The 24,224-nt window shown below is 35.2% G+C and overlaps 1 protein-coding gene and 1 long non-coding RNA gene across 2 annotated transcripts; one reads left to right on the forward strand and one right to left on the reverse strand.

Annotated features, from left to right (window-relative positions):
• Positions 1–1,105: 1,105 nt before the first annotated feature.
• LOC139142288 (uncharacterized) lies at positions 1,106–5,484 on the reverse strand. Its single transcript, XR_011554348.1, has 3 exons — positions 4,076–5,484; positions 3,087–3,251; positions 1,106–1,796 (listed from the first exon to the last, which is right to left on the reverse strand). It is a non-coding gene; the product is annotated as an uncharacterized lncRNA (long non-coding RNA).
• Positions 5,485–17,291: 11,807 nt separating this feature from the next.
• Positions 17,292–23,853, forward strand: LOC139146302 (peptidoglycan DL-endopeptidase CwlO-like). The gene is made up of 3 exons (XM_070717713.1): positions 17,292–17,769; positions 18,649–18,795; positions 23,645–23,853. The coding sequence occupies exons 1-3, from the start codon at positions 17,292–17,294 to the stop codon at positions 23,851–23,853; spliced, it is 834 nt and encodes a 277-aa protein (XP_070573814.1).
• Positions 23,854–24,224: the final 371 nt, after the last annotated feature.

A 24,224-nucleotide genomic window follows, 5' to 3' on the forward strand; every position in this document is an offset into this window, starting at 1 on the left:
ACCATGACTTGGAGTCTAGATTTTACAAACTGTTCACAATAATAGAGGCATTACATATACTGGCAGTATTGACAAAATAAATTCTGAACATTTCCACATGGTCCAACATTAAAATAAAAACACTGTAAAAATATACATGACATTATTCCATATAAGTTGCAATACAGAATTACTTATGTGCTATAATTTCAAATATATTTCCAAATTGGCTAAAGTTGAAGCAATGTTATTCACACAAAATCACATACAGTCAAACCTGTGTATAGTGGTCACGCAAGGGATCAAGAAATGTGACCACTTTCTATAGAAGGTGTGTGGCATGACTGTAGGTGGTGTGTTGACTGATAAATTTAAGAACAGATAACAGCAGTAACAAAGTTCAAAACCATAAATCTAATACTATATGGATATAATTTTGGAAAGAGTCATTTTGCAGTCATAAAATCACTTCATATAGACCTATTTCTTGCTTTCCATTCTAATCATTTTTGTGGATGTCATTCAAAGTCAGATATGCTGACCATTTATACACTGGTTTTGATCCACATTGGAGCAATTCCATGTAACCAATGACAACATAACAGAGGTGGCTGTTCTGTAGAGGACCTTTCACATGTAAATACCACTGCTGTGTGCAAGGTAACCACTCTAAAGAGTGACAGCTCTGTAAGGGTGACCGCTCTGTAAGGGTGATCAGTCTGTAAGATTTGACTCTATGAGTTCACTAATTGATAGTTTATTAGCATGCACCTTCAGCCACAAAACTAGTTTTTTGATTCTCTGCATAATTAATATTTTGACAGTGAAAATTTTATGATCAAGAATGTCTATCACATCATCAAGATGTTATCAGATTTAAGTTTGCATCTACATTGATGAGTATTTGTTGAGTATTTGGTTCCAGGAGATATGACTGTTCAAGCACAAACATGACTCAGTAGTGTTCTAAAGACTATGTATGCAAACAATAATATATTCACATGATAATTCTATAACAATTTACCTCATTGCACAAAAAATACTATAACATTGTCAAAATTTTAAATTGTAAATGAGCTGTAGTTATGCAATAACAACAATAAGAAATAAGATAGAAATACTCTAATATTAAATTTTTATGTTAAAAATAAAGGAAAAATATAATGATATATGATTATAGAAAAAAGTAGTTATCTTCAAAGATAAGCTCTTGAATAAATCCTTGAATGAATCTAAAAATGTTGAAGTGATGGACAGACTATGGTACAGGGGAAAGAAATCAGTCCCCTGGGGTGGGGAGGGAAGGTTTATTTGTGCAACGCTTTACTTTATTTGATTTTATTAATTTTGACTGTGATATTTCAAATAAAGAGTTCAACTCCAAACCGTCTGACTGCTTTCTTTATTACTACAAGTTATTTTTAATTAGTTATTTTGACTGTGGTATTTCAAATAAAGATTTCAACTCCAAACCGTCTGACTGATTTCTTTATTACTACAAGTCCATATCTCCGCTCAAATCTGTGTATAAATCACTGTAATTGCTCCAAAAACATTGCCAACTTGCTAACCCGCTGTCCGTACAGCCGTCCCACACGCAGTTTTACAGTGCATGAATGGTGTACATCACTGACTCTGACATCTGTGATAGCTCTAGTTACAATGTTGTAAGATTGACCAGTGTCCCGACTCTGTGACAGGGTGACCAGGCTCAACCATGTAGTTTTGGGTCTGTTCTGGGATCATCAGGTGGAAACCATAGCAACACAGCTGGACCTTGGTGTTCATCAAGTCTTTATGGAATGTTTTCAAAATGTCTGGAAAAAGAGAATAGATGAAAACAAAGGACTCTGTTTCTGAACATTAAGATGAATACACTTTACTTTACTTTATTGCTCAACAACACACTCAAGGAGTGCGGTAAGGCAAAAATTACAAAACTCAGCAAACACTGGATGAAGCTGCTGCTGGGGGAGGAACTAAAGTACAAGAAATAAATTTGGCAAGAGGTAGTTTATCTTTGTGAGTAAAGATATACATGAACTTTTCTCTATCATTCAAATCAAGAAAGCCAGGATTATACAAACTAGTGGATGAAAATAGACTATCTCGATAAGTTCTGTATTTTGGACATTCTATTACAAAGTGAAATTCATCCTCAACTAAAGACTTACAAAACTTGCAGAATCTTTCATTTGCAGGAACTTTTGGAATTGACCCTCTACCCAGTTCTATTTGTAGGTTGTGATCTGAAATTCTTAGTTTTGTTAGCCACCTCCTATAGGTAAAAGATCTTATATCTAGCAAGTACCTTTCAAATTCAAATTTTGTCTTAAATAGTCTGTAAGTTCGGAGCTTATTCCTCTGCATTCCACACTTCCTTGTATCATTATAAATGTTTCTCAGCCATGTTTTTTCATAAATTTCACATAAACTATCATATACATTATTAATACAGAGATGATGGTAATCACTCATGGATCAATTTCTTGATTTTAGTCAGACTGTTAATTGTACTGATTCCCCATCAATTAATAAAGACAAAAGGTATGTTCATTATATCTATAAACCACAGTTTCATCGTTCTACTCCAAATTTGAAATCATATTGAAATACCTGTGTTGAAATTGTCAACACAGCTTGTATGTGTGCTATGCCCCATGTGTTGATGCTGAACATTCAATTCTCTGTATGATTAGAAATTCATTTGTCAAAACAAAAGTTTCATCTTGTAAACGATACAATGTGATGTCAAGTTTATAACATTTTGGTACACTTTAAGTGGCAGAAGAAAGAAAAGTTCTGTTTTCAAGACAATAATTGAACAAAATATTGAAAAATGTATAGATTTTTAATGTGTCCTGACCTTTTGACACTGATCATTTTTTTACCAATGTCGGTAAAAGCATTGTCTTTCATTCTGGTAAACATCATTTAGGTTTCACATCACAAATAACATGATCATCAAAATACCGGTATTTATGAAGGCATTACTCAAAGGATCTCTTGACTCTGACATTTGAGAAAGTTGAAATAGTCTTTAGTAATGATAGAAAGTTGAAATGATCTACAGTGAGGTTATACTCAAAGTTTGGTGTGTGACTTACCAGAATAATTATCAATAATTTTATATTATTCATACGGATCATTCTTGATGTTATAAAGACACGGTGATTTTGCTGGTTTACAATTTGTTGATGCATTGCTGGGTTTGTGAGCGCAATCTACGATGGCTGCTCTCATATCATTAGTAGAATGGCCAGCTCTAATTCCTGGAATTACAAATTATAAACAAAATATTGTATTGAGAAAATTCTTGAAATTAAAAGCAATCATTGATTGTATGCATTTCCTTGTCCACCAATAATTTCTACAATGTTATTGTGCTCTTATGTACTGGATTATTTTATCAGTAAATTAAATCCAGATTCTATTAACTTTGTCAATATTTCGCAAAGTGTCCACTGCTCTTGTCCTGAAAGTTTAAAATCAGTAAATATTTGGAATTTCAACATTGAAAATCCTCCCTCCCTTTCAAAGTGTGTTTAATCAACTGCTGGTAACTCTAGCAAGCAGTTCAAGCCTTTCATCTGGAAAATTAACAAAACATCAGTACAGTTCAACTTTTCTAAAACTGAATTAATAACATTCTACACTATTTTCTTGCATCAGTGGGTGTTTAAGGTATCTAAATTGAAAGACTTAAACTTCTGCTTTTAAATCTGTCCTTTCTGAAATTGCAAATAAAAAATCAAGTGTCAGTGCAAAATTGAATTAACAACAAATCTTTTACTGACATTTGAAGTTCAAATTGGCCGCCGACCCTGTGTTCACCCTATTGAGGCAAATTAAATTATCGATAATCCATCAAACACTCTCTTTAATGTGCTCCCACAAGGTGCTGGAAAAAAAAGTATCATAAAAGTCTTACAGTTCAAATATCTCTTCCTGAGCATATTTTACCTTAAACATTGAACTTCCTGAGAATACCTTATACATAAAATACTTGCTAAAGGTCAGTTAAACCTATAAACCTGAATCAGCTATTATACTTCTTTTAACGTTTTGTGTTCTCCATTCAAAGTGTAAATCTTACCATCTGTGACTTGTTCAGGTTTAAACCAACCATCCCATTTGCCCTTGTACAGGGTAGACATCACCAATGATGACTTTGTAATTTCCAACTCGAAGTGCCGCTGTCTGAGTTATTGGATCAATGTCGTGAAGTATTTCATTTCTTGGTAATGCAGTGCCCTGAAATGGTTAATACTTGAAATGTGGAAAAAAAAAAAACATGTAACAGGGTACATGTTTGTAATTTATTTCAAAGTAGACATATCTGATCACAAGTGCCTGAAATTCATATATTATGTAAGTATAATGTGCCTCAGGCACACAGAATGCTCCTAAGGTGGCATATCTTTTGTTTTTGTTATGCAAGATTTATGTCAATGGAAATAAACTGATCATTTAAGCAAAAAGAAACCACACTTTGTCTTCTATCTGTGTTCACTTAAACACATCAAAGGACACAAGTTTCTAACACTTGATCAAACTCAAAGGCCTTGATATGAATGAACATTATGGTGGAAATGTTAGGTCTTAATTTTTGTCTGTCTGTTTGAAGACTAAAATTATTCATTACTAGGCCAGGCCTGTATAAATATTACATAAAAATATGGCACTGTGCCACATGGTGTACATGTCTATGAAAAAAAATATTACTTCTTAATTCTGTCAAAGTGTCTCATAGATTGACACCATCTAAATTCTGACTATACTCATTGTTTCAATGTTTAACTAAATCAATCTCACAATAAAAAGCACACAAAGACAATACAACATGAAAATATGTTATGGCTATGTATGTTTTGATACAAACAAGATGAATATCCTCTGTTTGATTTCATTATTAGTCTGTGGCAAAATTCTGAAGAGGTTATAAGTGCTGTAGAATTCTCTTCTTCACATACTTCAGAGTGTTCCAGTGTAAGATACAAATTGCAAAAATAAAACAAACTAGAGAGCATTTTCAAGAAGCAAATTTTTTTCTAAAAATTTATAATGCCTTTATCCACCCTTTGAGCTGATTAGAAAACTTCATTGAATTGCAATCAGTCTGTTGCACAGGTCACAATTAAAAAGAGATTGTCGCAATGTTTAAACTTTGTCAAAGAAATGTTAGATCTCTTCAGAGTTTCACTTTAAAGCCCCTTTTTGACACTCAAAAAACATTATAAGCTCCAATTAATTCTCTGTGAATTACTTAAAGAGTGATATAGTTGTGTATGTATTAAACCTTACAACTTACATCTGTTGGTAAACCTAATTAACAATCCAGTCACAACCTACATTGTGAATATTCATTGTCCTTAAGTGAACTGTGATAATGGCTGCTTGCACCATGTGACTTGAATGGGGTACAAAGGTCAATCATGTGACATACTTTTGACCCCGGATAAAGACCCAAAAAAATTGCACTGTAAGTTCTCCTAAATGTGAAGCTAGTCTTGCAGACTGTGTACAACTTTGAATCACTTGAGGGCTCATTTTGGTGTGTCACAATCAAAAGGTAAGTGTTTCAACAAATCTTATCTTACGTACCACCTACATGTCTACCATACAGTAAAGAATTCTGCTTGCTCTCAGAAGCTACTAGTACTTGTACCCGGTATTTCTGCTTGATGGTTATGAACAACATTAAATATTAACTCTAGTGTAACATTGATTAAAATATCTTGATTTCTAATATGATTGATATTAATGTGATTTTTGAAGTAAACTTTCATAAATTCAGGAACCTTCATTTTGATATGCACAGTAATTTCAATGACCTTTGACCTATTGTCAAGTAACAAACCATGGTACTCGCTAGTACACCAGATTTGTGTGGCTCGATCACGGCTTCAAAACAAAGTCAGAAATTGTGAAGGTTCCATCAATGTAAGATTTCCAGGCATCCAGTATGTAAAAACAATCTATGCAACAGTGCCAGCATGCTATGTTAATTTGACACAACACTCTTCTGGACGACTAAAGTTCACTAAATCTGCACTTGTCATTTTGTTACTTTGGATACTGAAGTACCGTATTCTGACCTCTTGTAGTGTTGAAGTTCTGACACATTGGCTATTGAAGTTTTTTTGTGAGCTAGCTAGTGGAAAAATGATTGACTGTTACATATAAAAGGGATTGTTGAAGTTTAGATAAAATTTAGATTTCTTTTATAGAACTATACCTGTAGATTCATCAAGTTTACAGCAAAACCTTGAACATTCTAGTTAAAGCGATTTTTTCTCGTTCAGCCTTTTGAGTCAAATATTTCCTTCTCATAAACCTGTCACCTGATTGCGTTGAAACTGCATGTGCAGGTGCATAATTTAAGGTGTTTAATACTCAATTTTGAGACTTTGACAATTATAGTTAATTTTAGTTTTCAGAATAGTGAATACCTGGTAAATTTGTCAACGTCTGGCCAAGATCTACACTGCACTGCTTTAGAACTCCTTATGTACCAATAACATTTGCATGAAAAATTTTTTGAACTAATTTTATGAATACAGTTAAGTTTAAACTGTCACTTTTGTTTGGCTGGCAAACTTTACCTGTTACTGCTGAGAAATTGGCAAATTTTCTTTTCAGAAATAATTTTTTGTGGCCTTCAAATGTTGGTTAAGCTAGGGTGTTTAAATTTTGTGTTTGACCAGTTAGATTGATAATGTCCAAAAACAGATATTCACAGCCAAACTCCTTGTAGAACTCAAACGTTCTATAAAAAATGCTAACCAATATGAGACAGAGATATACCTTGTATCAACATCCATTCGTTGTTATGAACAATGGAGCCTGTCATCATTGAGAGTAATTTTCCAATAGCTGCTTTTATAGTTTAACATACATGTACCATATATCTAAGCTGTAATGGATGGTAAATCAACATTTTCAGTAAGGCCAAGCAAAATAAAAAGTTTGTTTCTCATCCTAGACAAATTGCAAAAATGATGCGGTGAAGCGTTTTCTTTTCCTCAATTTTTTTTTCTTCTTCAACTAAGAAGAACTTGCAAAAAACATTAAAACAACATAGGAATGGACGCAGAGATAAATGCACAGCAATTGTTGCTTTAGTATTTTTGTATAGCAACTGTTCCGTGGTTTGGCTTTCAGTGCAGCAAATCACAGTTTTGACAGCTTAATATAACAGTGACATATGTGTACCGTTCTGGATGGAAAGTTAGCGTCAGTTATTTTGTTTACAGTTCTGTTTTATGCAGAACTATGCTATGCACTATTGTCGCATATTTTTTTTATTTCCGCATGATAATTATAATTCATGTTATTTACTTGTATTTAACATACACTTTTGATGAGTGCAGTGTCTTTAAATACCTGCAGATGATATAACTGACCTAAATAAGTTTTGTCCAATGCCTGGATCAATGGAATCTTTTAAATAAAACTTTATTTTTCAATCAGTAATATTGTGAACTGACAGAGTTCAGATTATGTTTCACGAAAATTGCCACACAAAGTTACGTTTTTGATTCATAAAACCTTACTATATAACTTCAGTGTGGTCTGACTTGACAACTTTTATCATGATGCAATTTTGTAGCTAAAAAATACAGAATAAGAATGGCAATCACAATTGATATGACATTTAGGGCATGATTACAATTAATTATACTATAGTTACAGTCAGCATGAGTTGACATCTGTTGTAAATATCAGACCTGGAGTATTATGGGATGTCTTGGACATCAACTTGCACAAGAATTATATTACACTGATCACTTTTTGTACATTGCCAATTTTAGGTTAGACTTGTTGAAGCAGTGTGAACAGAGACGTAACTGTTTGCTATATATCTACAGTTTGAACTCTCAAAAACTTGTGCCAAGAGAAGTTAAACATTAATCAATGCATTGAAATGTAACGATCCAACAAATAATACTTATGGCTTTCAACAATCCTAATGTCTGTAAAGTGGACTTTGGTCTCTGTACCAACCTATATTGGTCTACTTCCAAATCATATAGGGTCAAACATACAGTATCTGTGGATGTCAGTCTGGTTCTAACTGCTTCCCTGTGGATTACTCCAATTTCAGCTTCAAATTTCAATGTATCTGCAAATCAGACAGACTCAGTGAGTGAGATTCAAACAATATACCAATGTGAGACTGTTTTACAGGAAGTAATTGTGTGGATATAGCTTGTGTTGAACTTATTTCCACCAAATGGCATTGTTTACCAAAAGGTCAACTTACAGCAAGTATTGTGAATTTTATTGCCCTGTTTGTGAAAGAGATGTCAAGCAAATATTCTGTTCACATTTCATCATTACTTCAAGCTAAACGAAAATTATTGCAATGATATTTTTTGTCGGTACGCTTAGAAATATGTGCTAATCGAAAGAAGTTTCATAATTACTTCCAAAGCTGTACGAGAAATGTTATCATAAGAACCAATGAATTTGACCTAAAATGAGAAAACTAGCTCCAAATTTGCATATGCACATTTCACCATCGATTGTACAAATCTGAATAAGGTCATCACTATTGACGTCTGCCCATATTTAATTGCTGTTTGATGAACAATTGAGAGATAACACTGAGAAACATAGGGCCAATGTCCCTGAAGCTACTATAGATGGTACAGAGGACATACATAGCATAATACCTGATAAAGTGACAGCAGAGGTCCTTTGGCAATACAGTGTATTCTTATGGCAGGAGAACTGTTTCAGTATGGCTCATATTTACAGAGCCCCCTATAAACCGGATGGATACTCTCCAAATAGCTTCTATAGACTATAGTCTATAATGTAAATGTACCGGTAATATTTCACTTAAATGACGAGTATATATAGAAAAAATACCGTCAATGACGCTGTACCTTCTCTAATGTGTGGCCAGGTCAGGTAATTGGTTGTTGGCATGGAATTATTGGTAAATAGTTGATGATGTAGGGGCATGAGGTGAGATATGGACCCAAAGAACCCAAAAGATGATTAAATACATCAATCAAAAAAAATTCTAAGCTACAGTATAAACTGCCTAAAGATAGTTCAGTGTGGAAAAAAGGTTAAATAATTCAGAAATAAGAATTAACAGTCCAAAATAGTAATGACGCACTTCCCTACTGACCTGAGTGCATGTGAAATACACAACCTGGCATCTGTAAATTAAATGTATACCAAGTGATCATTTAAAGTCACTTTTAACTGTTTTTAATGGATTTTCCAAAGAGTCCTGTGAAAATGATGAAAAACGCTTATCTGGTCTTGTGTTTGTAAAACCTCATGGCTGATAATTGTCATAGTATTGAAAAAAAATTGAAAGTGAAGAAATTACTGTTTTTAATAGGCATATTTTCCTTGAAATACATGACCTTGTAAAGAATATATGCTAAAAGTGTTTAAGAGTAAATTTCTTTTCAAAAATAATTTAATCTGTGACCAAAGGATTTTTATTCTTTGAGTTTACAAATTCAAACATTGCAATTTGTTCAATCATTTTGTGCAGTGCAAAATTTATAAAATGACTGAAAAACAAAAAAAATTGGCAGAATTACAGTCTTTATGATATAAAATCATGGGTTGACATCACGATAATTGTTAATCTGTTCGAAGTACTTTCTATAATTTAAAAAAGAAAAGTTCATGCAGAAACGGTAACATATATTGTCAGCAATGTAGTGTTAATTTTGACTTTACATCAAAATATGCCTTTGCTGGATACCAAATATGTAGGGCGAAATATTAAAATCAGCCGTGTTCAGCAAAATCCACACAACAGCATTGATCCTTTTCTAATTTGATTTGATTTGCTTATGTTATCCTTGTATGACAGTCAGTACAATATGGAACTTGAACACAACACAGTGAATAAGTATGCTGTAAATGAAATGGTGTGGCTGCATCCACATGCAGCAATAGGAGTGCCTTTGTCTCTCACCCCTCATTTCCAACCTGTCCCATCCTGAAAAAATAGTTGGTCTTATATTTATAATGTTAATAATTTCTGTATTTGTTAAAATGTGCGCATCTCAAAAACTTTTGATCATAAACATTTTCATTGTTTTTTATAGCTGACCAGTCAGTTAACCTGTTTATTTTGAATATTTGCGCATTTTTTCTCAGTATTTGACATTTTCAGAATAGCTTCTTATTCAATTTGTCATTTTCTAAAAGTTAAAATGCTCCTTGTGTGGTCAAGCTTTCCACAAGCATCAAATGTGGTACTTCATATAGGAAGGTCTGCCTCTAGAGGGCGGGCATCATGAATAGTGTTTGTTAGTTATTTCCTCCACATAAACTTCTGATTGTACTGTAAACATTGAACATGGCCGACGTCCGATTTTCCTGTCTAAAACTTTCACTCATTTTCGTTCATATGACTCTGAAACTCCAGGAAACGATTGGGAAGAAAGAGTTATCTTGAAATATTGAGGTACTCGCCGATATTTTGCAAAATTAAATGAGAAAAAATGCAAGGAAAATGCCGACAGGCTTACACAATGACCGTTTTCAGACTCAGAGGCATATGATCATCTGCAGATTATGCAACAGGCCCATATCACGTGAGGCCATGAGGGCATATCCACGCAACTCAGTACCAAACACTAGCGCACACAGGGTGAGCAAACACAAAGTGAGTACCCCTAACGTCAGCTCAGTAGTCTGTAATAGATCGTAGTCAGCTAAGAACCTTGGAGAAAGGCTTACATGTAACACTGTGGCTATGCCACTAAGTCCCTTTTGATTTTTGTCACAGCTCAAAATCGTTCTCCTACACCTCAACCTGAACCATGAACAGCCCCACCAGTTTATGATATGACCCATCACAATGCATAACGTCAACGGATCTTGACAGACGGAAGTATTGACAGACGGAAGTAGTTGACACCAGCATACTGTTTTCAACTCTAATACCTTCTCTGTCTATAAATAGACACGAGAAGGTAAAAAATGACTGTTTTATTTTGCATTATCAATCCTCATTCTAAAGTGGCATGGGTTGAAAAACTGACACTCAAAAGAAGTGATTAAAATCATGATTAGCAAAATTAAAATGCCTCTTATTCGAAATGTCAGAACTTTGTTGCCAAAGAAAATAGTCGTTTTGTTACATAGTATTTAAAGAACAAATGTGAAAATTCAGAAAATGTAACCCAGCCCGAGTGGAGTTAAATTCTTTGGAAATTTTGAAATTGAGAAGGGAAAAAAAAGCCAGGAAATCGAGTGATTTGCATACATTTGCATAAATTAACACTTCTTTATCATGTAACTTATGACTGCTTGACTAGCTAAAAGGTGAACCCAACCAATATTTTAATCTTGGGTTAACAAATTAATTAAAATTGAATGAATATTTACAAAAAGGTGATTTTTGAGCAAAATACGCTGTTTTGGGTGCAGTGCCCCCTTAACAACACAAATATCACTTTGTAGGTGTGTTTAGCAAGTATTGAACCAGTCTCAACTTAGCAAAATGGAGATACTGAAAGCAATTTACATACCGGAATTATTCCTCAAAATTCAGAGAATTTGAAAATAATTACTTAAAATTTGTTTTTCTTTAGATACAGGTTTCCTTTTGTACAATCAAGTAAAGTTTTTCTTTTCTATTTCAATGACAGACTTAATCTGTGAAAAAATAGTAGGAAATACAGATCTGTTGATGTACACAATACATTGAAATATTACCTGTGAGAAAACAAAGGCAACTATGGCAGCATTGATCGTATCAACATCACGGAACAAAGACTCACAAAGTTCAACAACCTGGCAGCTGATCAGTGATTTCTGTGAAAACACACTGAAGAAGGAGCCAACTGACTTGTCAGCAATTTACTGCACTGTCCTTGATGTTGAAGTGAGTGAAGAACAAAAGGAAGATGCAGCAAGGCACAAAGTTACTTTGATCCCTGCTACAAGACCTAAATGGTCTAATCCAGCTGAAGATCCACCTGCAATGCACTGGCTTTTCAGTCATGCCAACTACTATCCACGACTGGGAGAACTGAAAGATATTGGATATGTAGTTGCACAGTCAGCAAAGACAAAGAATGCTGCATCTGCCATACATGAAAATCTCTTCCCTCAAGCCAAACTTCACCAAATGCCTTCTAAACCTGCAGCATTATTTGTTGGAAATTCATGGGACAAAGATAAACTAGGTCTCACAAGATTTCACAGAACTCTTATCGAAGATTTCTGTGAAAGAAAGGCCCAGACAGGAGAAGATCTGAAAGCCTACTCTACCATACTTGATGTCAAAATCAGTGATGACCAGAAGAAAGATGCTGAGAGCTGTGGTGTTACCTTGATTCCAGCACAAACAAAGGAATTACCTGATCCCGAAGATGAACTTCCTGCACTGAAGAGGTTGGCACATCACCTGATATACTACCCAGACCTTAAAGAATTGGAAAACATCCAGTATATAATTGGTTATGGTCCAACTACAGGACTTGCAGCAGCTGATATCAGAGCAAAACTGTTTCCTGGTGCAAAGTTAGTTCTCATCAATCATGTTTGTCCAGAACATAACTGCCTGCACATTGTAAAGAGCAAACTGCTAAACTTTGAAGAAAAGATGCTGACTATAGCAAGTAAAGCAGATCTGATATTTTCCATTGGACCTAAGATCCATCAGTATTTTCAGAATGCATACAGGGCTGAGGTCAATGGTAAATACTTATCCGAGATTCCACATGAAGAAATACTCCCAAAATCTGTCAGGTGTCACTTGGGGAATTCGAAGGATCCTCAAAAAGGGGAAACTAAACAACACCACATACTGACATGTGGTCAGATTGATACACAAGAAGCCCTAGAAAGATGTGATGTCATGGCGGCTGCCGTGGTAATGCAGCAAACCTAAGGAAAAAAAGTTACATGAACCCTCCTGAATGGAAGATACAGGGTGTGCATCAACAAGAAGACAAGGCTTCTGAAAAGTTTCTGTCCGATAAAATGCAGTGTCCTTATATCACCCCTACACTTCATCCAGGACATTCAGCGAAATATCTCCTCAGATCTCTACAACAGTCTCACCTCTGTCTGCCTGCACCATGGTACATTGATTACAGCTTTTATGGATTAGAAGCAATGGTATCTGGTTTACCAACAGCTGTCTATGAGGACTCCCATATTGCTCACTTCATCATGAAATACTTTGAAGATCATGCCGACAACTGTATTGTAAGAAGTCCTGAGCAGAATCTGTCAGATACAATAGTTAAATATCTCAAAAACACAGCTGGGGCCTTTAAGAAAGCAAAGCAGCTGAAAACAGACTTGGTGAACAGTGAAGTCATATCAACAAGTTATGCCAGGTTTGCGACCCTTTTAACTACACCTGTCCAGCAACAAAGTGGAGATGACAGCGAAGATCAAGAGGAGGAGAAAGATGAGAAAGGTATTGATTGATCTGGTTGGAATTTCTTCAATGACTGTGATTTTTTTATAAAGCAATTAAATAACCATAACTTTAGAAATCAAAGTGAATAGTCAGCATTAATCTCTTCTTCTTGTAAATTGTGACATTTCATATCGTAACTTTATTATTTACAAGACTTTGCAAAAATATTTTATGAAGTGAGATTGAAAATGAAATTTGCGAATAAGGAAAAGCTCTTGAAGGTACAGTTGTAATGTGCTATTTTTCTAAAATGTGACAACTCCAATTTAAATTCAAACAAAAGTATTTACAATTCATCTTCCAGTGATTATAAAACATGTATTACACCTTGAGGCAATGAGACCAAGCATTTACTGTAACAGCAACACCTTCATTGCATTTGTAAAACACTACAAATACGTGAATGGATAACAGAAAATGAAAACAATGAAATATTAGTAAGGGCAATTTTGTCCATTGTTTTCAAATTAATACTTAAACTTTTGAAATATCCCTTAGGCTATAAGTATAATAGGTTGTAGCAAATCTAAATTACAATATCAATTTGATATAAAGGTCAAAAGATTTGCAACAAAACATTTCCATTATCACATTACACCATCAAATTAGATGCCCTATACATCATGATGAATACTTTGCATGAAAATAATGACAACAGGTGTATTCTTCATGTAATTTCCTCATAATTTTTCTGTAATCCTTTCAAATTGGATTTCAACAACTTGTGTAAGGCTGAGGAAGTTTAAATACACTAGTTTTATCATTATCTGAAAGACCTAGGGGAACAAGTCATAATCCTCCTAGCAAAGTGACAGGCATAGTATAATTCATGTCAATGTAAATACCAGTATTTTCTAAGAGAATTTTTTGACAGACTTTTTAGTCTTTTGTCCATTTTTGGAAATTTATGCCAAATCATCTCCATCACTCATTTGCACAGAGTCTCTTGATGTCCAAATAGAATTGGACAAAAATGTCTATGAACAATGTCGAAAACAACTAGTAGAAGAATTGAAAGCCCTTCCTGCACAACTGACAAAGGAAAAGATGGAGGAAATGGTGACTAAACTGAATGGTGCATGGATAAACTGTAAACAGACACTGAAACGTAAAGTAGAAGAGGTAGTGACTAATGAAGATGGCTGTGGAGAAGTAAAAAAAGTCTGCAAGGACAAACTTGGTGATGAGGTGGATGCCAAAAGCTTGACAGAACAGTCCTTGGGAATCTTACTTAGGTTACTAACTCTTTACAATCTCTACAGAGTAAAGCAGACTTGTAGATGTGGAAGTCTGGCCAAAGCATTTGAACCACTACTGATAACAGATGAAATGAGAGAGATTGCTGCAGAAGTTGGAATCAAACTGAAGTTGAAGGCAACATACAACCCAGAGAGATTCAAGGAACTTGAACTCTTCTTTATCAATCGTAAGTTTTGATGATTTGAACAGAATACTTGGTAATTTGAAATAATTGTGTATGGTTTAGTTATTATGATGATTGCTACAGTATTGGGTGTATCATTATTTGCTTTTTCATGTTTTGAACGGCTTATTATTTATCATTAAACTACATGTACCAAATTTTTTTCTGTAACAAATTTAAATCAATAAATAAATGATTTAAGAATACAGGGGAAATATTTCATTAATAACACAATGAGCGATTCAACCTGGAATGGAAAAATATGCCTCCTAATTTGCTGATGAATAATTAGTGAGTCTTAAATATCCTTTGCTGTATGTCATGCAATCACAAAAGACAATTTGGTCGATTTCCACACTGCAGTAGCAACTGAATATAATTTTAATTATGCTGTGTTTTAATATTACACTATAACTTTTCCTGCAGGAGATGGTGGTGGAATTCAACCAATGAAAATCCATGATGTCCTTCCCGAAGAAGTGCACATGAGTTCAACCGTAAGTAAAATATTATTTTATGTCATGAGATGTTGAGAGTTAGAGATACCGGTAGTCGGCAATGAAAGCTATTAAATTCAGTAAATTCTAAATTCAATTCAAACTGACAATACATGGCACCTGGGTCACCTATCATCTGGGTGCATACAAACACACAAGGCAGTTCAACATTTTTTGTGAGTTTTATTGGCTATTGGCTACTGAGTGAAAAGAAGTTGAGTTGCAATACTTTACAAAATCTAAATCCCAGGGATGAAACAAGCCAGTGAATATATTTGACTTAACTTGTCAAACACTAACAAAGGATACTGATGTTGGTAGTCCCGTTGTTGTATATGATGAAAATCAGTTTTGACCATTGGAAGAGGTGAAATAATGAATTACAGTCTCATTAAAACAAGCATGTGTGGAAAAGTTTAGCATTTGTACCATAATGTAGTAATATTTATCTTCTAGAAGGCTGAGGAAACTGGTTACATTGAAGACAATGTCACTGAGATTTCTCTGGATGATCTCAAAGAAGGTAGGGTACTAACTTTACAGGTTTAACCTTGACACAATAGAATTATCAAGCCTATTAAGAAATGAAATATTTTAAGTCAAGAACCATACATGAAAGCTGCTTCTTAAGTACTACTGCCATGTACATTTAACAAAAAACAATCAGAACCAAGTCTCAGATCTTTTTTCATTATCATGGATGACATTAAACATAACATGACCAGCTTGCAATTTATTCTAACTTATGTCATATTTCACATACAGACAGACTGGCTTCTTTATCATGCAAAAAAGTTGTTTTTCCATCAAGAACTTTCTTCTCACATTCCAACAAAAATAATGAAATCAAAAGGAATTCGTCTACATAACTTTAATATGATTCACCATTCTATTAAAACGAGTTGCAACCTTAATTATTTTCATATTAATTGTTTATCATTCAGAAAAGGATCCATCAAAGTTGTTGATACTTGAGATTGACCCAGCACTGGAAATGAAGTCATCCACTGAGACTAGTGTACAGACAATGTTCAAAGCTGAGAAGTGTATCAGACTGAAAGGAAGGCAGTGTGATATGCTGCAAGTACTGACAACAATACAGACACAGTTCAACATATCCTATCCTGTAGACAGGATGTCTTAGCACTACTGGGTGTACAAGGTATCTCTTGACTGATGCACCAACTCAGGACATAAATACTCAAGGTAACAATTATTGATATTTTGATTAATCCAAGAAGATAAAGTCAACATTAAACCACTTACAAACATTCCTGGCAAATGTACAATTTTACTTAAACATTACTTGGTGACTTACGTTCAGGTCTGCATTAACACATTATTTCTACTACCTTAAGTGACAGCTGGCACCAAAATGTTTCATACAGACAGGTCAAAGTTGCATGTTGTTGGCTTCTGGAGGTGTATGATCTGAATTATTGGGAGAGATCTGTGGACTTTTTAGGTTTTAGATGGAAAGAATGTGCGTCACGATATGCAAATTTGTGTATTATGTCACAACTGTCTTCATGTCTGTCATCATTTTATAATGTGAATTGTTTCATGAGTGTAGAAAGCAATTTTAATGACTTCAAATGTAGCTGTAAGTGTGATTATGAAACTGTTAAATTAAACATGAAAATTAACAGCTCAGTGATTGAAACAGACAGTATGTCTGCAAAACTGTATTTACTGAAAAGTACATGCTGGTTTTGTACAGAGTGTTGAAGAGATATTGATTGGTTTATGCAACAATGTCAATGGTATCTTTTTTGAAAGACATTACATTACAATTTATGTTTAATACTGTGTAAGGGAGTATGTATTATTTTCACCTGTCATGAAATGCAGTCACTAGCAAAGGACAGCCTTCAGTCAGATCAGTTAGTTTGTCTTTTTCTGTCTTGAAGATAACAATCTTGATTATTATGGTCTTAATAACTAAATTTTTTTTTTCATTATAGAAATGGAGGTACAACTCATCAGAGACGGCACTAAAGTTCAAACTCTACCAGTATCAGATGAAAATGTCAGTTTACTTGCTAGAAGTTTACTTCCATGTCAAATTAGCCAGGTCCAAATCACAGAGTACATAGTTAAACAGCTGTTAGCACAAATAAGTGAGAAAGATTCTGAAATACCGGTAGATCTCCAAAAGTCAGTTGTAAAGCATCAACTAGATGAAGCTAAACAGGAAAAGGCTAATTTGGTAGAACACATTAGAAAATTAACTCAGACAATAGACATAACTGAAAAAGAACTGTCCAAACGTGTTGGCATAGAGTCTAAACTTTCATCTGAACTGGAACAGAAGGAAAAGATCATCAGTGATCTTAAGGCAAAACTGTCAGCTCTGGAAGAGATACAGTCTGAGTTGGAACTACAAGGAATTGCTAAAATGAAAGTTGGAAGTCAATATTCTGATGATGACGTAGGAATAAAAGGTAAGGCCTTTTTAGTCTGTCCTACTATATGAGAAGAAACACAATAAAAGTACTGATTTGTTGTGATGTTTTGAATTGGGAATAATCAATCATAATGCAAAGTGAATTCTTATTAAAGATACATGAAAGAACATGGAATAAAGTCAAAGCTTTCAGACCCAGATTTATCCAGCATTAAATCAACACTGTACAGCGTCATACAAGTGTACTTCTTGATAATTTTAGTCAGTGAAAGCCACTGTAAATCTACAACAATTTAACATCTTAGAAGCTTAGGGTATTTTCTATTTAGATAACCAGCTTAAAGCGGCAAAGTCATTCTTGTTTTACCTTTTTATGACAACAAGAATACATGGAATATTTCAATAAAACTAAATGAATGAAAGAATGTTGATGCATGACTTCTAGCATGTCAAACATTTCATAAAAAAGATCCTCTTTATGACATCTAGGCAAAATGAACAACTTCCATTCTTTGCTTTCCCATAATAATGATAAATATTTCATTGCCAAAAAATCAATGAAAGCTGTTTTCCTTATGTACATATATATGAAGGCAGCACCAATAACCATCTTGTCAACAACACTTGCATGATTTCTTCTCACTATTTTTATTCTGTATATTAACTGCAAATTCCTATTCTAGCCATTAATAGGATTCAAATGTGTAACACTGAACGTAAATCTAACATGAGTAGATGCTGTGTTGACAAACTAAATAGCTTGGGTGTTTCAACATGTTGGTCAGTACATGTAGAACAACAACTTGCAATTAATGTACAAAACATAACATTATCAAAAGTTGCAGACACTAGCCCTTTAAACTTCAGACAAAAAGTACTGTAGACTTTTACATCTGTTCTTTTATCCTGTTTTCAGATAGCACTACACTGGATGGTGCTCAGAGTAAAGCAAAAATACTTGATGAGGAAGACAAAACACTGCAACAAAGTACAAGTGTCAGCGAGGGAAGTGAGATGGAGACAGCCACATCAACACAACCTGAGATGACTGTCAGGGAGGGAAGTGAGATGGAGACAGCCACATCAACACAACCTGAGATGACTGTCAGGGAGGGAAGTGAGATGGAGACAGCCACACCAACACAACCTGAGATGACTGTCAGGGAGGGAAGTGAGATGGAGACAGCCGCACCAACACAACCTGAGATGACTGGCAGGGAGGAAGCGAGATGGAGACAGCCACACCAACACAACCTCAGATGACTGTCAGGGAGGGAAGTGAGATGGAGACAGCCACACCAACACAACCTCAGATGACTGGCAGGGAGGGAAGCGAGATGGAGACAGCCACACCAACACAACCTCAGATGACTGGCAGGGATGGTAGTGAGATGGAGACAGCCACACCAACACAACCTGAGATGACTGTCAGGGAGGGAAGTGAGATGGAGACAGCCGCACCAACACAACCTGAGATGACTGTCAGGGAGGGAAGTGAGATGGAGACAGCCACACCAACACAACCTGAGATGACTGTCAGGGAGGGAAGTGAGATGGAGACAGCCACACCAACACAACCTGAGATGACTGGCAGGGAGGGAAATGAGATGGAGACAGCCACACCAACACAACCTGAGATGACTGTCAGGGAGGGAAGTGAGATGGAGACAGCCACACCAACACAACCTGAGATGACTGGCAGGGAGGGAAGTGAGATGGAGACAGCCACACCAACACAACCTGAGATGACTGTCAGGGAGGGAAGCGAGATGGAGACAGCCACACCAACACAACCTGAGATGACTGGCAGGGAGGGAAGTGAGATGGAGACAGCCACACCAACACAACCTGAGATGACTGGCAGGGAGGGAAATGAGATGGAGACAGCCACACCAACACAACCTGAGATGACTGTCAGGGAGGGAAGTGAGATGGAGACAGCCACACCAACACAACCTGAGATGACTGGCAGGGAGGGAAGTGAGATGGAGACAGCCACACAACCAAAGACGCCTGGAGAGGGTATCAGAAAAGATACAACAATTTCACCTGAACCTCATCTTGTTGAAAGGAGTTTCCATGAAGGACTAGTTACCATGGGAAAAGAGCGTAAGAAGAGTAACACTTTTCTTTTATATTTTATTGCCATGGATAAGTAATATCCATCGATTAGACTATGAAGGTGAAGCAATTGTATTATGATGGCCAATGAACTTCAGATTACAAAACATGGCATGTGTTTTCAGTTCTAACTATTATTATATAATTAACAAAACCCCATTGTAAGACTGCAAGTGATCTATACTCAGGGTTATTGCTCTCAGATTAATGCAGTAAGGCTTGTGGTGTATTTTGCTGTCCCAGCATTCAAAAGGTGCTGTAGCAGGGATGGCCGAAGAATACATTGCAAGCCCTTGTGCAACTACTCAGAGTACGGCATGCTTGTATGTGTCTTCATCACATTGATTAATTTAAAAAAATTAAGTGTACAGAAGTTTACAAAGATGTCATTGGATATTGTGTTATGATAGCCAGTGAAAATGCACAATTAAAAATATTATTATTAATTTAGCCAACTGGTTGTCATTTACGGTAATAATATGGAAATTCTGAAACTGAAAATTTTTATAAAAATGTTCCAATAAATGCCTACACATTTTGTACAATAGAGGAACTGAAGTGAGCTATATTTATTGAAGATCAGAGAACAGACCATAGTTGGCAAAGTATCATTGAAAGAGAAAAAGATCATTCATCCACAATTGCAGTAGTTGGGACTGCAATTTGTTATGACATTCAAGAGGTTTTCTGAGTAATCCCCCTGACAGAATTGCTGGATTAAGAATATTAGTCTCATAACTCTGTTTATGCTTGTAACATTATAAAGGTACAGCTGTGAGAATTTACTTTTATGTTACATGTTAAGTACAACAGTTGATGTGGATGAGTGATATCAATCAAAGGAGTTCATTGATACCAATTTTTTTACAATAAATTGCACTACTGTATTTGACTGTAGCTTTTGCAAGCATAAAAGAGACACAAGAAAATATTCCAACAAACCAACAGTCTCAGACTTGGGGGGGGGGGGGAGTTCTGTCTAACACTAACTGGAAAAATAGCATCAATGACACTGTAGCTCCCATCCTGGACTATTTAGTGTTTGTTCTCTGGTCAGATATTTGAACATGTGTGAAAGGGATAAAGTGCATGAAGTGAAAATACTTAAATGTAATGTACTGGAGACAGTGAAATATGTTTAATGTATTTATTCAGAATATAAAATGGAAAAAATACAGAATTAGATATATCGAATACTGTGATACAACCATTAACTCAACAAGTCATTTACAATGACATAGTCCCCACTTGTAATAGGAGTATTAGTCTTGATGGGGCAGGAAAATGTGGTCATTAAGAAGTATCACATGAAGGGTGTAGCACTTGTGGTTACTGACTTATGGACAAATATGTATATTTGAGGTCAAAGGTCACCGAGGTCACGTGACATTTTGTCAAAAAAATTGTTTTGCTAAGTTATCCCTATATACCAAAAATCAGACCTCTAGCTCTATTGGCTCGCTCAAATTAGATATGCGCATAATTAATGAGGTACAATATGTGGCGTCATAAGGTGTCCAATCATACCATACATGAAGGCTGTAGCACTTGTGGTTACTGAGTTATAGACAAATATGTATATTTGAGGTCAAAGGTCACCGAGGTCACGTGACATTTTGTCAAAATAATTGTTTGCTAAGTTATCCCTATATACCAAAAATCAGACCTCTAGCTCTATTGGCTCGCTCAAAATTAGATATGTACATAATTAATGAGGTACAATATGTGGCGTCATAAGGTGTCCCATCATACTATATACGAAGGGTGGTAGCACTTGTGGTTACTGTGTTATGGACAAATATGTATATTTGAGATCAAAGGTCATCAAGGTCACATGACATTTTATCAAAATATCCGAGATATATGCGTGAACGGATGGACTTACGGATGGACGAACAGACGGACATGACCCAATCTATAAGCTCACTGGACTTCATCTGTGGGGACTAAAAATTGTGTCACTGCATCCTTTTTGCAATATGAATACGATGAGAAACTAAATTTTTATTTTTCGTGGCCTTATACAAGGGAGTCTATGGAGATCTGCCTTATACATGGAGTCTATGGACATGTAAACAAAAAATATGCAAATTTCACCACGATTTGCCCAAATTTGGGAAAGGTCACTCCTATGCACTTCCATACCAAGTTTCAAATCAATCTGACTTGTGGTTTCAGAGAAGAAGATTTTTTGACCAAAAATGGGAGAAAATTACAAAAAAATTCATGAAAAATAGCAAGTCCGAGATACTGACCCAAGATGTGCACAATCATTTCAGGTCAGCCCAAAGTACTTACATGCTAATTTTTCATGTAATCTGCTCAGTGGTTATTGAGTTTTTCAATTTTGACTGTTTTTACATTTTTTCACTTAATTTGCATATTTTTGGCAATGACAACTTCATTTGAACAAAATCTCATCTACAGCCCATCATCCATGTACGCACCAAATATCAAGATGAAATGTACAGCGGTTTTGGAGTTTTTGATGTTGACGGACAGACATACAGACATACAGACATACAGACACACAGACACACAGACATACAGACATACAGACATACATACATACAGACATTTCCCTAGCCTATAAGAATAGCTTCCATTGCCATATATACATATGGCTATGGGAGCTAAAAAATCACCTCAGCTTTGTTTTCTGGATCAAATTATCCTACAAATTGGTACCAAATATGACAAAATTATGTTCACAGCCTTCAAAATTGTCTCACAACATATCCTGGGTTGGTGTAGGTCATTTAAGGTCACAAACTGAGAAAAGTACCTAAAATATACAAATTTTGGGGTTTCCCAACACTTTGAGCAGAAAATTTATCTAATAACATCTTTCGGGACTTTATACCAAATTACAAAGCTATCAAACAAGGGATTTTATACCAAATTACAAAGCTATCAAACAAGTAATTTTGAGATAAAGTTTTCTTGACCAAAAATGACAATATTGTCTTAAAAATACAATTTTTTATATTTCAGGACAATTTTCACATATCTAACTACTGTCATCTCTGTACGTCTGTGTACCAGATATGAAAGCTGTCTGTCCAGGGTTTTAAAAGGAAATACTGTCTAAGATTTTTTGACCAAAAATGACAAAATTGCTTAAAAATAGTAATTTTCCCAATTTTGTCATAATTTCAACAAATTAGAAGAGTAACACCCTTGCAAAGAGACAACCCAAATTTGAGAGCGATTGGGCTGGCGGTTTCAGAGAAGAAGAATTTTTACTGAAAATGAGAAAAATCACAAAAAATTCAGCAAAAATACAAAATTAAGGATATCTTCAAAATATTCATAAAACTGTATAAGGTTCACCTAAAGTAGTTGCACACAAATTTTCAAAGCAATCAAAAAAGCGGTTCTTGAGTTATTAATTCTTAACCATTTTCACATTTTGTAAGCTCATTTGCATAATTTTGCAATGCAGACTTCATTTGAACAAAATCCCATCTATAGCCCAGGATGCATCCACACACCAAATACCAAGCTGAAACGTGCAGCGGTTTGCGTGTTTTTGATGTTGACGGACATACTGTACGTACATACATACATACATACATACATACATACATACATACATACATACATACACACATACATACAGACGCCATCGACTTCAGCCTATACGATAAACTCACATTGGTATAACCAAATGTGAGCTAAAAAGAAATTTCCCAACTCACTCTCAGCCCATTCATAAATATCAGTTTTGTGTGTTCAGAATCATAGTACAGAACTTACTGTTGATGTCGGTATATCTTATCCATTCACAGAGAAGAAAGACTCTGGTGGCATTTTCAGCAAGATCTCCAAGCGTATCTTTGGACGTAAAGAGAAATCTGATGGTAGTACAGCGATGCCTGAAAGTAAACAGGAACAGAGGAGTTCAGTTAGTGCTGGTAGTGAAGAGATGCCTAGTGGTTCAGTGTCCTCTAAGATGTCTGGTGGTACAGCAACTACTGGAAGTAAATCTGGTAAGTAACAGTGTCAATTGTAAACACTCTTTGTTTCAGAATTAATTTCCTATGATTGCTAAGTAGCAGTGTACCCTTTTATTACTAATTTTTTTACCACAGCTGGTGTGACTTTTCATCTTATCAGAATGACAAACTGGTGTACCTTGCACATATATTAATAAATTTACATATTTGAGGATGAGGGGGCAAAATTAACCAATGAGCAAACCTGATTACATAATGGGAACTAGATCTTACTGCAAAACTTCAGACGACAAAACACAGCATGTTTTCAGTTTCAAACATTTGTTGTATAATAACAGAACCCCATGTCAAGACTAAAAGTGGTAGACACTTTGGGTAATTGCTCTAAAAGTAATCCACTAAGGCTTGTATT

This window comes from Ptychodera flava, chromosome 1 (genome assembly GCF_041260155.1).
Source record: "Ptychodera flava strain L36383 chromosome 1, AS_Pfla_20210202, whole genome shotgun sequence".
Lineage (NCBI taxonomy): Eukaryota > Metazoa > Hemichordata > Enteropneusta > Ptychoderidae > Ptychodera > Ptychodera flava.